This window comes from Marmota monax, unplaced genomic scaffold (genome assembly GCF_021218885.2).
Source record: "Marmota monax isolate L192 unplaced genomic scaffold, Marmota_monax_Labrador192_F-V1.1 WCK01_AAM20220418_F8-fsc00119, whole genome shotgun sequence".
Taxonomy (NCBI): Eukaryota; Metazoa; Chordata; class Mammalia; order Rodentia; family Sciuridae; genus Marmota; species Marmota monax.
In genome coordinates, this window is record NW_026694771.1 from 5,562,866 (window position 1) to 5,578,342 (window position 15,477).

A 15,477-nucleotide genomic window follows, 5' to 3' on the forward strand; every position below is an offset into this window, starting at 1 on the left:
CCATTTCAGATTGCCAAGAGCAATGTGTAACACTCTCACTTGTACTCCATCCCTTGTCGGCACTCAGTATTGTCAGGTTCTGTTTTCATTTTTCAACATCAGCCCTTCTAAAGAGTGTGCAAAGGTATTGCTTTTGGGTTTGAGCTACATCATCCTAATGACTGTGATGGTGAGCATCTTTTCAGGCATTTATTTGCTATCCATACAGTGTCTTTGGTGAAGAGTCTGTTCAAATAGTTTGCCATTTTTGTTACTGGACGTTTGTTTTCTCATGAGTGAGTTCTGAGAATCCTTTATATATTTTCTACTAGCCTGTGGTTTAACCCTTTGGTTTAACCTTTTCTCTTTTAAAACAAAATTTCCCCCCCTGACTTTTCTAAGACAACATGATTTAATAGGTATCTGAAATGGAAAAAACCTCACAACCCACTTGTAATTGCAGACCGGGGGTTCCCCAGGTTCTCAGGGCTTGCACTGACCAGCAGATTCTGGTTTTGGCTAATAGTCCAGTGCACAAAGGCTTTGACATTTCAGCACGTTCTGCGTGTGTGCCTCTAACACTCCTCCCCCGGCCTCTTCCTCCCCTAGACAGATACCCTTCTCTTTTCTGCTCTGCACAGGTGGCCAGAGCCATGCAGCCCATTCTCTAAGTCAGGAGTTGCCCTGTCAGAGTGCAAGGGGTGAGAAGGAAGTGGTAAAGGGACGGTTGGCTGAGAGGTGCTGAGAGGACTGAGAGGATGGGGAACCATCTACAGAGGGAAAACAGGTGAGTCCAGACTCCCTACAAGGGAGCAGGGGAGAGGGTGAGGGCAACATGAGAAAAAGAGGGCTGTTCTTGCGGGTGAAGGGAATTGAATAAGGAATCTGATAAGAATTCAGTTCCTTCTATGTGTCAGACACCCTACCAAGTTCCTTAAATACAACTTGGCCCAGAATCCTAGTGAGCAACTGCTGTGAAATGCGGAACAACTTCATCCAGAGAGGCCTCTGTGCTAGGCCACCACCTAAGAAAGGAGCAGTTTTCTGAGGTCCTGGGAAGGGAATGCTCCCTTGAGCACAATGCTCTACAAGGAGCTCCAAGACACCTACTCTTTCTGTCACTATTTTAAGTTCAAAACAATTAGCAAGTTTCCTGCCACCATGAAGCCTCATGTACTGCAGACTTCCTGGATTTAAAACAGGTAAGCAGAGGTCATGTACATAGGTAGAATGTTTGGTTTAACTTTTCTAGACCTCAGTTTCCTCATTTTAAATGGAAAAAAATTAAATGATACCTACTATGGAAGCCTCTCATGTGCATAATGCTAACTTAATGTCTGACACATAAAATGATTCAGTAATCAGAAGTAAAATTTTTTGAACCAGTCTTCATTCGCATCAAAGTAAATGATGTAAAAATTAGTACCACCCAAACTAAGGGGATCTTTAGGGTGTAAAGTATCATGGTCTAGGGAGAGGGAGCTTGCAGGATGGTATTGTTTATGGGATTTTTTGGTGTCCAAGGTCTCAGATCATGCCACTGGAAAGTGGAGTACAGAAAAAGGGCGTATCCCAAAATACCACTTACCAAAAGAAGGCTTGGAAATCGTATGGAATGTCTCATGTTCCTTCTTGAGGATCAGTATTGTCTGAGACTCCTCCTCCCTGGATATTCAGAACCCTTTGTCAGTCTTCTGCTCTAACAGTCTTCTGAAAGAGTATACATCACTGTTTTTAAATGTGGATGTGAGATCTTTGAATGTAGGGATTATTTTTCATTGTTTATTCACTGTTTCTTAAATTCCTGGGTCCTAGCACTGTTCCTGGATCATAACAGGCACTTCATAAGCATTAGATGAATGGTTGAAAACAAAGAAAAAACTGTCTTGAAAATAGAAACAAAATATAGATATGTTGTGAACAAGAAAGTAGAGATTGATGTCACAAGGGTAATTTTTGCAGGACTTCAGTATGAGGGTGGTGGATTATGACATTAACATGTAAACATTGTAAAAAAATTCTTGAGACAAACTTCTAATCATGGTTATAACATTAGATGCATTATATTTATTTTAAGTTCTAGAAGTCATTTGATTTCTTTATGTGAAAGAGCCAATAATGTCTTTTCCCTATTTTTGTTTTGGATTTTGGTTTCTTTTGTGTTATTGATGGTAAAAGTTATTTGTACTTTAAAGAAATTAGTCCTTACATAAATATTGCAAATATATATGTATGTATGTATATGTGTGTGTATGTATGTATGTATATATATATACATACATACATACATACATACATGTATATTTTTCAGTTTGTGTGTCTTGGGCCATGCTAACTTTTATAGTTGTATGTTTGTTATATTTTAAAGATGATTGAATTAAATGTAGAAAGTATTTAGGTTTCTTGCATTTGTGCTTTAATTCTTTCCCCCTTCTAAGATAAGACCAATCCACACATACATGCTTTGTGTGGTTTTGTTTTATGTTTAGCCCTATATATTCAACATATGCTTTCAGATAAATGTTTTTTCAAATGGTTGATCAGTTGGCCTAGGATCCTCATTCTCATGCTGATTTATAATGTTTTTTCAAATGGTTAATCAGTTGGCCTAGGATCCTCATTCTTATGCTGATTTAAAATTTTTTCCTTGACACATTCAAAAGTCTTGTATTGACTGGGAACTAAGGTTTTTACTTTACCCCATCACCCAGTTCCCACCCTGTCAGCACGCCCCTTACCTTGTCTTTCCTGATTAAATTTGTTACAAAAACTGGGATAGAAGGGCACCTATACTTTCAGGAGAAGAGCTCTGGGTTTCTGAAGGAAAAAATCTGCCCCAGGGAAACCCAGACTCTCTCTGTTACTGGTTGTGGATCCTTAAACAAATTGCCTATTTCGGCCTCACTTTCTTCATCGATTGGTAAGTAATAGTGTGATAATATGAACTTCATGGCGGTTATATTCTGGGATTAAGTGAAATATGGAGCATAAAATGACTGGCACAAAGTAAGCAGTGTTTGTTAGTTTCTTTTTCTTCATACTCTCAACTTCCAGCAAATGAAAACATGATTTTGCAGATATACAACCCAAACAATGAACCTATTCATTGTCTTTATTTAATTCTTTTCCTCTCCTTTTAGCCCTGTTCTCTGTCTGCCTCCTTGCTTTCCGTGAAAGATGGTGATTTACAGGAACCCACTGCTTGTGTGCAGCCCCTGGAACCCCACCAGTTAATGACAGCTGAGGAGCCCAGGCCTCTCTCTGTACACTGACACTTTAGGGAATGTGATGAGGGTTCCTGGACATTTGGGAACAAATGATTTAGGACCAGAGGTGCATGTCTAGGGGCTTTTCTGAGGCAATGGAAAGAATATCAGGTCAGAGACAGCTGTGGCGTGTCATTAGGAGGGAGTGTTAGCAACTGCAAGAAGGGCTGGGAAAGCTGAAGCGATTCCAGGATTACACAAACAGCACAAGTGAGCAAAGTGGGGAAAACAGAAAGAGTGAAAATCCTGGAGAGGAATTGCTGAGCTCATTTCTGATACATTGAGTTTTAGGTGGCAGCGGGACACTCAAGAGATGCCTTGGAAACTCAGACTCCAAAACACCAAGCAGAGAACATCCAGGTGAGAGAACCGTGTACCCGACTCTGTACCAGACTCCTCCCAGCTTCTGCTCAAGAAAAAGGTAGCCTGACAGGTCCTAGCCCTCAAGTACCCATCACACACACACACACACACACACACACACACCCTGCATCAGCATAAGTGTACTTAATGTGAAGACAGGATAATAGACAATGGGGAAACCTTGGATGGGACTTGTGCTGCTTTGCTAGGAGTCTGAAGTAACTGTGAGCAACAGTCAACAAGACAGTGTCAGACTCTCTCCTACCCTGTTATAAAATAAGGGGTCCTATATCCTATTGTGTCTTTGTTTGCCTGTCTCAAATCCTTTGTGCCCAAGTTCCATCTAGAACTTCCATTTGAAACTTTTTCTGTTTCTGAAGTGATCCCATTCCTCACACCATGACAATTCTTGGAAGGTTTATGAAGAAATCCTTGAGTTTACCCTGATGCTGTTAAACAGAGCCTCATCTATTCTTCCTAACCTTCTGAGTGCCCAACTCTAAAGAATTTCCTCCAGGAAAAGAATCACCACAATGTGGAATTTGCGTCCCAATGTCTAAGAATCCCAAAGTATGGTAAAATCTGTTGTCCTGTTTCCTATGGAATTATTTGCATTTTTCTCATAGTTTCAGAAGGATCTTTTGAAAGAGTGGAACTAAAAATCAACTGCTGGGCCAAGGCTGTGTGGGGGCTGCCAACCCAGTGATTGGCCAACAGACCACATTCTTCAGTGCAAGCTGAGAATCATATAGTTCAAATATGCTAAAGCATATAATCCAAATGATGAAATAAATAAGAAGGGCCAGGACCATTAAAACAAGGGAGAGATCGGGTAGACCTGGGAGCAAGGGAAGTCTCTGTGGAAAAACAGGAACCTACAATCTCTGACTTGTAGGTGAGGTTATAGAAATTTGATTTGAGACATGGAAATTATTGGATCTCATCCTAATCCAAAAACATTCTCATTGAAATGCAAGAATACGTTTCAGAAAAGGCTTAATAGAGGAAAGAACTTACAAGTAGCTTTTTCCTATAGTCAACTTTATCTGATTCTTACAAACCCATTAGCTAAACAGTATATATATCTCCTCATTTTAATATTTAAAAACTGTGGTTCAAGGAGTTCAGATATATAGATCCCGTAGTTTGAAATCTACCATCTCCTTTTATCTCACTCTCATATCCCTTTTGTGAACTTTTTTCTTAGCATTGGTTTGACTCAGTAGTTTCCTTATGATGCCTTTTAGTTACAGAAGAAGGAGATGGAAACAAATGGCTTAAAGGGAACCTAAGGCGGCCAAAGAAGAGGAAGAGCTGGAGGCCGTGCCCTTCAGCCTCAAAGGCTCTGATGACACACAGCCCCTGAAGGCTGTCACTACCCTCAGCCAACATGGTGGCCACAGCCACTGTTACAGTGCAGCTAGCCACTCCTCCACCATCCCCTCTGACAATATTCCCTGGGAAAGGTCATCAGAGAGACCTTTTTTGGACAGTGTTTTCCAAATATTCTTAACTAATGTAATAATTTATAGAAGGCTTTCACATCCAACCATGGGTGGGGGGGGGAGATGACCATGTCTCAAATTCAGAAAGATGCACAGAATGATATTTAGATTTTTAATCCAATATCTGTGTGCAGAGGGGATTTTTATTTTATCTACTGTCAATGACATGTCTGGCTATCTAGCTATGCCACTGGAGTCAGGAGGTAGATGATCTTAGGTGCCAGCTAGTATTACTTTGTTCTTGGCTACTCATTTCTTATTCATATTCTTATCAAGTATCTACTGAAAACATTTAGTCTATGTCAGATGTGGCACATGCTGGTGACGTGTATCATGATAAATGAAGCAAATATGACTCACCAATCTGGTGAAGCTCACATTCTAGTAAAGAATATAGACAGAGGAGCAGACCATTAAAATGTAGTACGAAAAGGAGAAATTCAGAGTGCCCTGAAATTATGTGTAGATATGCCAAACCCACACTGGAATGAAATGACCTTTAAAGATGTCCACATGCCTGTATCTTGATTTTCTGAAGATAATCCTATGTGTTCCTCATCACAAAGGAACAAAGCAAATCACTAGTATGGGGTGTGAGAAAACTTTTTCCTTTGCTGGGAATACAGTAAATGTTCTTTCCCCTGATTTGGAACCAATGATGTCATCTTCATCTTCAGAGGGATGTGTCCAAGTCACCTAAGGTGAAGGCGTGCCTGGGGAAACAAAGGGTTTTCTACAGAAATGGTGAAGGGTAGGCAGCCACCTTAACAAAGCTGCATAAACCAGTCTTGTGACTGTGAGTTTCTCTTGGGTATTTCAGATGCTGGGATTGCCACGACACAGAAGAGTGTTTCTGCCTCCCGTGGTAAGTGGAGAATCACTCTTATGAGTGATTTCCCTAAGTGTGGTTTCAGTGTGATGTTTGCTCTAAGTTACCTGTGAACTCTGGGCTGTCCGTGGCCACAGTGCAATCCTGGCACCAATCCCAGACCGCAGTCACTTAGAGTCGATCTGGGAAGCAACCCTCAGAATTGGGTGAGAAAGAGGAACAGTTGTCTCATGAGTGGTACACTCTCCTCAAACTGGCAAGCCTCAGAAACGAGAGCGAAACTGGCTACTAATATGAAGACTTTTTTTCACGCTGAAAATTCCAGGGTCTCCATGTGTAGAAGCACACCTTTCTATTCCTTGCACAGATAATTTACAGACAGTTTACTAATATAATTTACTATCCAAACTGGGACACCTTTGGAAATGATGAATATGCTAAACATAGTTAATAACTGCTAAGTGATTGGTAATGACATTAACCACTGAGCAAACCAGGGCAATATGGTGATCCTCCTCAGAGCAATGCGTCCTTGTCTCCGGAGATGGTAATGGATGTCCACTACATTTATATTCCATTTTTCCAGGAGACCTTCTCTACAGTGTGTTCTAATGGAAAATGTTTAGGGGATCATAGATTAGGACTGGGAATGGCAATTATCCTGGCTCCCCCACTCACATGATATAAAATAAACTATTATTGTATTAGAAATAAACCTCCAAACAACCATAGTTCCCCTATACGTAAATTCCATATCAGGTTTAGAAAAGGGAAGAAAGGGGACAAAGAGAAAAAGGGAGCAGGGAGATATATGTCTATCTGGTCTCATCTTTCATTTTCTCTTTCTTATCCTCTGATTCCTAGAAGCTGAAAAGTCATCATAAAAGTCATATAAATTTAACAACTTAAAGATTTAGAATTAAATTGCATAGGTTATTGTAATTTCTTTGGAGAGCTTCTGAATATCAAAAAAACCAATTTACTTTTCTCTGTTTTGTTTTTGCAGGAAAAAATTATGTGTTTTTAAAGCAAGGCAAGATTCCCTAAAGAAAAGTAAGTCATTGCCTTCCCATCATTTTCAATTTTGATAGGCATGTTTCCAAACTGTCTCTTCTCTATGCCTTAAAAGCCCTGTGGGCATATTTCTAGTATAATATCTACATATGTTACCTCAACGTATCCAATCATCTGTCTTTTGTCCCTACTGGATTGTGAGCTCACTGAAGAGAAGATAGGCTTATTCATCTCCATAAGTCCTTAGAGTCTGTGGTCTGGAGGCTGAAGGAATGAACTACAGACAATAAATGTAAAAGGTGGAGACAGAAGACATTTATAAGGAGCTGCGAAAAAGCACAGGGATTGGCAGTTAAAAGATTTAGATCCTTGTCATGAGAGCACAGGAGAATCAGCAGCTGCACAAGGGGCAAAGGGGCAGGGATGATGGGATCTTCATAACAGCAATCATCCTCCTTCTGTGTGGATAACAGTTTTGGCAGGGAAAAACAAGAGCAGCTGCCAAAAGCCCACTCAGGTGACTGGTGCACTGGACTCCAGGGACAGATCAGTGAAGTTAAGGAGAGAGAAGAATTTGAGAAGGAACAGCATTACATTTAAGATGCCTTTGCTTTCCTGAGCAGAGGGGAATGTAGTTTATTCACACACCAAATCCTTAAATCCAGCTTTGCAAAGTGTTTAAGTGAATAAGCTTACCCTCCCAGCCCAGCCATTTTACCCCAGGAATGGTGGGTCCAAAGAAATTCTAATCTTCATCAGAGTAAAATGTGATATAAATAAGACCCCTGATGCTTACAGTCACGACCCTGTTCTTTAATGATCATTGGGGAGGTTCTGGATAGCTGTATAAGCACATGGGGATGTGAGACCCTGAGGAATGTAAATCTGTGCACCGCATGGCAAGCTGCATGTCACACCTGCCTCCTGTGCAGGCTGCGTGGAGGGCACCTGTTTATTTACGAAATGGCCCTTTTGCCGTTTTGGGGAGTGGGGGTTGGGGAGTGTGGCACATGTGTTCATTTGCCTTTTTGCTGAGTGGTCAGAGCCAGTCGGTGACAAACAACTGGCTTTTGAAAAACAGTCTTACTTGTGTCCCCATTCCCTGCAACTTCAGGAATGGGAATGCTCCCCTTAAGAGTTCCCCTTCTGTAAGACTTTCTTTGACCACAGCCACCACAGGAGCACCATCTCCTGCTGCCCGCAGGACAAACAATCCCCTCCTCATTGCATTCTGGGTCTCTCCAGTCTGTGTGCTCCTAGGCTAGCCTGTGAGCCTCTAGAGGACAGGAATGTTTCTGATGCTTGTCCCCCATATTCCTTCTAACAGAGTAGGTATGCGAAGGATTTTGTTAAGTAAGGAGAACAGAGGGAGGAAAGCAAGGGGAGTGTGATTCCCTGTTTCACCAAATGTGTCTTCTTCCACCTGATCTCTCAGCTTGAGCAAGCTTGGGCTGTTTCTTGTTCAGATAGCTCTGTGACTCCCCGGGGATCTTCGGCAGATCGTAAGAGCCCAATAAGGGCACCTCAGCTGCCCCTTGGTTCTCTGATTGCTGATATTCCAGTTCCCACTCCTCTTAAATCACCTAGAGATGTGAAATTCATTGAGTTTTATTTTCTTTCTCTAGATGAAGGAATGACACCTACTCCTATCCAGGTAATAAGACCTCTTCTGACCATAACATGGAAGAAGAACTTTCTAGATGCCAGGAATGTGAACCCAGGGCCATATGCAGGGCCTGGTGGCAGAAGTAGCAGCCCCTCTGTTGCACAATTTAGTTTAAGGAACTAATATTTACTGAGCATTTGATTTATGACAAGCAATGTACTGAGTGCTTTAGAGGCATCATCTCAGGTAGCTGTCACAACAAGCTCATAAGATGGTACCATTGTTTCTCCATCATTTAACATATGAGGAAATAGATTAAGTGATACTTCCCAAGGTTAGACAGCTGAAAGATGGCAGAGCCAGGAACCAAAGATCACTCCAAAATGCATGCTCTCTCCCTGTACTTGGCTCCCTTTGCTTTTATCTTCTGCAACCCCACCATAAGTAAGGCCTTTCCTTGAATTCTTTCTCTTTTTTTAAGATGCAATGATCTCTATAAGTGATTATATCAGAACCCAATTACATTAAGATATCATCAGATCATTGCCTTTTATGAGAAGGGGCTGACCAGGGCCCAAGACTTAGGGAATTATACAAGGTGTTCAAGGGTTATTCTGGAACATGGGGTACAGAGAATACACGTGGGTAGTCTGTGTATACTGGGCAATATGAATGCTCGGGCTATCTTGTCTAGAGGTTGGAGTGGAGGCCATTTTTAGGAAAAATGGCCAAGAGATGGAAAGGAAATGGTAGTAGAAGAGAGACTTTACCCAGGATCAGGCCTGTGTGGAGACTAAAGTGTGAAGGGAATAGCATGAGGCCAAATCTTGATGATGACTCTCCTTTGGCCAGCAGGACCATGCTAATCAGACCCACATGGAGGAGCTCTGCTATGTCCTTATCCATCATCACAAGGACCAAGGAAGAAGGCCTTCAGGGACCTCTGCTGAGGTGTACTATGAGAATGTTTCCTGCAAGGCTGAGAGACCCAAAGAGTCTTTGGGAGGAACAGAGACTGAGTATTCACTTCTCCGTGTGCCCTCCACTCCTAGGCACCCCCCTTCCCCAGAAGATGAATATGAGCTTCTCATGCCAAGCAAAATCTCCTCTCCCTCCCTAAAACAGCCACACGTACTTCCCTCCCCTTTTGAGACACAGTTTTCCCTTTTACAATGAAGAAGCTGGACTAGTGTTAGTTTAGTGCCAGCAGGTAAAAGTGGAAAGTGGGCATCTCTGCTTGAAGCAAGCCTCAGGTAGGAAGCCCTTCTGTGCAAAATTTTCTAAAGACAAGGGCCACTAAGATCCTGCTCAACATTCAACATCTGAGAGTCAACCAGTCATCCTGAACACCACTATTTGAGAAAGGAGTGATCATCCTTGGTTCTAAAAAGAACTGGAAGTACTGTGTGGTGGAAAGAGATTTGTGGTTCCCCTGCAGCTCTGTTTACCACGAAATGTTCTTGGATTCTTACAAAATATCATCATGATTGCTATCTGAAGGTACAAGGAAGTTTTCTCATTATATCAAGTGACCCGAGGGGGAAGTCACTCATTGCAGTGACTCAGTCCTACTCCCAATGACAGCCTGAGATACTCCTCTGAGGAATGTCCTTGATACAATGTCCTTCGACTCATTGGTTCCTTGCCTGGGTTGGTTATGGGTTGAACTAGGAGGGTACAGTACAGGTTTTTATAAATCTTTAACCATGTTTTTTTTTTTTAAGCTTTATATTTCTCCCCATTAATTTATTTTGGTGGGGAGAGCTAGGGATTGAAACTACATACTAGGCAAGCAAGCTACCACTGAGCTACATCTCAGTCCCCCTCCCCCCACCCCGTAAACCTTAATAAGACAATCAGTCTCAAAAAGTGATACTGCAGAAAGACCTTTGGAGATCCTTTAATTCCCTCATCTTTTTTTGGACTCAGAGAGAATAATTTGCCCATTGGTATATTAAGTTAGTGGCACAACTTTAGCTAAGAGCATGATTTCCTGGCTTCCAACTCAGTACTCCTCCAATATACTGTACAGAAGAGCCTCTTCTGTGTAGTCAATATCTCTATTAAATAGCATGTCATGTATAAAATAGGAATGAGAAGTCTACATGGGAAACAAAACTCACATCCACCCCTTCTCTGATGAGCATGTCTCCTTTGGCCTCGATTATTTGTTGTCTCTCTTCTCCTTTTTTTAGTATTTCTAGAATTATGTCTATCCCTAAATCAGGTTCATCACACTGTGGCCCACTAACCGAATCCGGCCCATCACCTATTTTTGTAAATAATGTTTTATTGAGACACAGCCACACTTATTTCTTTGCATTGTCTACAGTTGCTCAACCATGGAGGAGATTTGAGTAGTTGTGACATAGACCACAGGCCCTGAAAAGTCAAAAATACTAATGTTTTGTCCCTTTATAGATTGAAAAAAAAAATTGCAGACCTCTGCCCTAAATGATCATATTTGAGATTAACTTAACAGGAATATGTTTGGTTATTGATATAACTCATAAGAGTAGTACCAATAAAATGATATGAAAATATTAAACCACAAATGAGATGAGTGAGACCAAGAAAATTAGCAAACTAGGCTATTTCTATATTCACACCTGTGTCCTCCACTTGCTGCTTTGTTTTACTCATGGCCATTGTCCTAATTTTAGAGAAGTTAAAATAGTAAACGGTTTGTTGAAACAAGCAGTAGATACATTATATGTTTCATTATTGTTTTGTTCTCAAAGCTAACCCAAGCTCAACTTTGCTATTTAAAACATGGCAAGTGCCCAATGAAGAGAAATCCAGTGGTTTGAGGCTAGATGATCAATGCAGGCTTGCTGGGCTTTTAGCCAGCTGATGGTCTGCAGCTAAGGGTCAACCACATCCTGACATCTTAGCTTCTGCTAGTCTCCTACTTTTAGCAAAATTCTTTCCCAGGTAACCCTAACTTGTATCTCTGGCTGGAGTTCACTCAGGTTTGAAAGGGCGTGTTCATGGTAGCAGAGAACACTGTGGAAGGTGTAACGTGGCTGGGGGAAGAGTATGGACCCAAGACAGACAACCAGTGGTTCAAATCCTGGTTCTTTCTCTTCCTGTTCTGTGACCTTGAGTCTGTTACCCAGATGCTCAGGTTTTTCACTCACATGAGAGGATTTACATTTAATATAGTAAGCAGAACCTCTATCATAAACCCTAAATAGAAATCATATCAAAGAGTAAAGAGAAACAGAAATCTTTTATGATGTATGGAGAAGAGCACGTTGATACATCTGGTTATCCAGGGCCACACGGGGACTTTCCAGCAAGGCAAAAACACCAAACTGATAGGTTTTTGCTGGGATTTTTTACATGGATATGAAACCACTATGGATGTTGGTTGGTTGATATATTCTTAGTACAAAATGGTAACCTATATGTGTTTGAGCCTTATCCTGTGAAAGCATTACCAGTCCCAAACAGTATTTGTCTCCCATCAGGACCACATTAATTCCTAGCCAAAAAAAAAAGAAGAAAAAGTTGTTCTTATAGTGAAATTAGAAGGATTGTAAAAGGAAATTATTATGTGCTAGAGAACCACTTTGATGTGTTTTGAAATACCCACAATGATGTATATGCAATGTTATTTGTCAATCAGAAATAATAAAAAATAACTTAAAAATAAAATTTAAGGAAATATGAGTTTAGTACACTTCATGTCCTTCGACTCATTGGTTCCTGTGCCTGGGTTGGTTATGGGTTGAACCAGGAGGGTACAATACAGGTTTTTATAAATATTTAACCATTTTTTTAAGCTTTATATTTCTCCCCATTAATTTATTTTGGTGAGGAGAGCTAGGGATTGTAACTAGAATATCTCAATTTTTTCTAATAAAAGTTAATGTTGAAAAAACCCTGCTACGTCTGTATGTAATGCTGATCCTATTTTCCAGAGATTTCTAGATTTCTGATGAAAGCTGTATACTCTATTGGTGGAAAATACACACACACACATTTGTATACAATCTCATTGGGTTGAGGATGAACTCCTTAGTTAAGCAATCTGTGTTCTTGATAGAGACCCCGGGGTGGAGCATTTACTCTCCCATGTCATAAATATAACCAGAAAAACCCTCATCCCCTGCGCTGGGCTTCAAAGAGTACATGGCCAAAATTCAGAGGTACAATATCCAGCAACAGCAGGCAGGCTCTGTGGTCTCCATTTACATTCGTATGAGCCTCTATAAATAATCTCTTACTCTGAAAAACTTATTTGGGACAAAAGACATAAATGGGAAAGGGGTAAAGATAGGGCAGGACATCTGTTGAGAAGTTCAAAGGTTGACACTTTTAGGACAAGCAATTTTAGGATGACAGGTAGTTCGCATCTTCTCAGAGATGAAAGGGCACAGGCAGAACAGAAGAGACAAGTCTCTATGACTCCAGGAGGGCCTTCAGAGAAAAGGAGGTTCTGTTTTTCCATGTGTCTGACTGTTCTTTTCTAAGCCTAGACACTTAAGTGCAGAACATCCACTTGGTCTGATGATGCTCTGCTTCTGCCAATTGTTGAATGAATCTCTCCCACTTTCTAGAGGGCACTTTAGCAAGTGCTTGGGGAAACACTGTGTGGAGGTTGTCATCATAGAATCTCCTACAGCCGGATAGCCACACCTTTCGATTTATCTTTCTCCGACCATTTGTGCTCCTCATAGATCCCAGATGTCAACCAAAACCAGCACTGAACCTGACTGTGGGGCACCCACCAGGGTTGGTGGCCAGTCACCATGTGTGTGAATGGACTAGGCTTTGCCCACAAGGAATGATGGGATGATGGGCTGGTCCTCCTGGCTCTCCAGGTCTTGGTCTCCCAGGTGTAAGATGAGGGCGCTCCCTTTCGATGTTAAAAGTCAATGATTTCTAATCATAAAGAAAACATTAAAATCTGTCTATGGATAAAACTACCAGCAACATTGTGAATTGCCTTATTAAAAAGCAATAAAACAGTAATGGGAGAGAATGAGAGCCTTTGAGATATTGCTCCCGTTTTTTCTTTTCATGGATCATACTCTGAATAGGGCAGGAGTTTAGATCAAGAATCCACATATAAAAGGAAAAGGAGAGAATGTGAACTGCATCCTAAGAAGATACAGACATGTGCAAAAGAGGGCAATTATTCAAATCCCACCAGTGCTTCAGGGTTCAGCTTGAACTTCCTTCTTCCTATGCAAAACCTTCTCCAGCTGAATTACACTGACCACGAATTTCTCTGAGCACCCATGACTTACATTTTGTCTTTATTTTTCAAATCTGGATATGGAACCTGGGTATCTTCCCCTGCTATTTCCTCTTTCAGATTCTGACTCCCTGATTATATGAACAGCTTCTTTTCTCATTATTTTCTCCACGGAGAACCTCAATAAAACATATCACTTTAAAAATATAGAGAGAGAAAAAAATTAAATTGAAAAGCAAAAAATAATTGGACACATGGCTAGAATTTTGGGTGGCAGCAGAGACAGAAGGGATTCTGCTGATCTGGCTGTCTCCTTTCTATGCATATCTAGGTGACTTCTGAAAAAGCAGAAATTCAAACCCTCCAATTATTTTGCAGATACTTATTGAAACCTCTTCCTGTGCTGAATGGAACACACAGAGAAGAATTCTGCCTACTCCACTCCAAACAGCTCCATCTTATTCATAAAGAAGAGGAAGCTGCCCTTGGGAACATGAAAAATCACTTCTGACCCCATTTACTGCAAGAAAATGCCAGTCCAAAGCATGACCCTGGAGAAACAACACCCATGAGACAAATCTGAGCACAAAAATGCAGATGCAAAAATAATTTATTGTAAATGTTTTTAAAGTCATTCTCCATTAAAATTCTTCATTATATTCCAAAAAGTACAAATGCACTAAAAGATTCACATTTGACATGTAAAAAATAAAGAGGAAGAAGAAAAATTCACTAATTTAAGGAACTATCCTTATAATGAAACAATGAGTTGTAATACATGTGTCTTCTAGTTAAATAAAAAATCAAATTCACATTATCCAGAATCCTGGCTCATGATAAGCTCAAGTCACTCTGGCACACACCCATACATAGCTGCCTCTCACAGACTTCCACCTGTGGCAGCTAAGACACGGAGATACTGCAGCTAAAATATCTCCTTATAGGACCACACAACTGTTTCTCCTGGAAAATGTGTACAAAGGTATTTTTCTCCCAAAACAAATATTCTATACCTTCACAACAGGCAATTCTATATCCATTGAAGACTGATACAGTCCCTAACATTCCTCCTGCCCTCAAATGACAGACATAAGCTCTCAACAATTTATGCCAAAGGGACAATAGTTCTTCCTGTTTCACAGCCATTGGAGATAAGACACACCATCAATGCCTCAAGACACTGAGTCCCGAAAGAAGGCCAGTAACATGGGTAATACAAAGCACATGTGTGGTATCCACAGCAGAAGTTAAGCAATCTTGACGGTTATTTGATGGAAGTTTATAAAAATATAAAGGAGTGACAATGCAAAATGATGGTTGCATGTTCAAAACCCACAGGGACTCATGTTTCCAAAAAAAGGTGTTTAGGAGTCACAGGAAGAAGGAGATGTCAAATAATTAGTAATCCCTATCGTATTTCTGTGACTGTGTATGTAAAAATAACACTGGATGATGTGCTTAAGGCTGGTTTGCTAAGATACCCAGATATTCTGTAATGGTGGGAAGAGTTGGAGATTTCAAAGAGCAATTGGTTGAGTTCTCCCTTGCCTGGATGCTCGCTTCTCCCTGCCCCAACACAGGCTGACAGGAACCTGTCTAAAACAAAGCACAACACCACCCTTGTGCTAAAGAGAAAGTATCCACACATGGGTAAAGAGAGCCACAGCCTCAAGAACTGCATCACCCACATACCAAGTGACCTGCCCCCC

At 40.9% G+C, this 15,477-nt stretch overlaps 1 protein-coding gene across 4 annotated transcripts; it reads left to right on the forward strand.

Moving 5' to 3' along the window:
- The first annotated feature begins 577 nt into the window (after positions 1-577).
- Gcsam (germinal center associated signaling and motility) lies at positions 578-12,247 on the forward strand. Of its 4 annotated transcripts, none has more exons than XM_046425238.2 (6): positions 578-766; positions 3,537-3,605; positions 5,934-5,978; positions 6,949-6,995; positions 8,582-8,610; positions 9,415-12,247. In XM_046425238.2, the coding sequence occupies exons 1-6, from the start codon at positions 738-740 to the stop codon at positions 9,736-9,738; spliced, it is 543 nt and encodes a 180-aa protein (XP_046281194.1). In that variant the 5' UTR covers positions 578-737; the 3' UTR covers positions 9,739-12,247. The 4 variants fall into 4 exon arrangements, with proteins under 4 accessions (XP_046281194.1, XP_046281195.1, XP_046281197.1 ...); XM_046425239.2 differs by having other exon boundaries at positions 585-766; positions 9,418-12,247; XM_046425241.2 differs by lacking the exon at positions 578-766 and adding an exon at positions 790-1,181 and having other exon boundaries at positions 3,531-3,605.
- The last annotated feature ends 3,230 nt before the right edge of the window (positions 12,248-15,477 follow it).

Coding starts and splice junctions, on each gene's coding strand:
- Gcsam (XM_046425238.2), top strand. CDS start 738: ATGGGGAACCATCTACAGAGGGAAAACAG. Junction 767..3,536: donor CATCTACAGAGGGAAAACAG/GTGAGTCCAGAC, acceptor ATTGAGTTTTAG/GTGGCAGCGGGACACTCAAG. Junction 8,611..9,414: donor TGACACCTACTCCTATCCAG/GTAATAAGACCT, acceptor TCCTTTGGCCAG/CAGGACCATGCTAATCAGAC.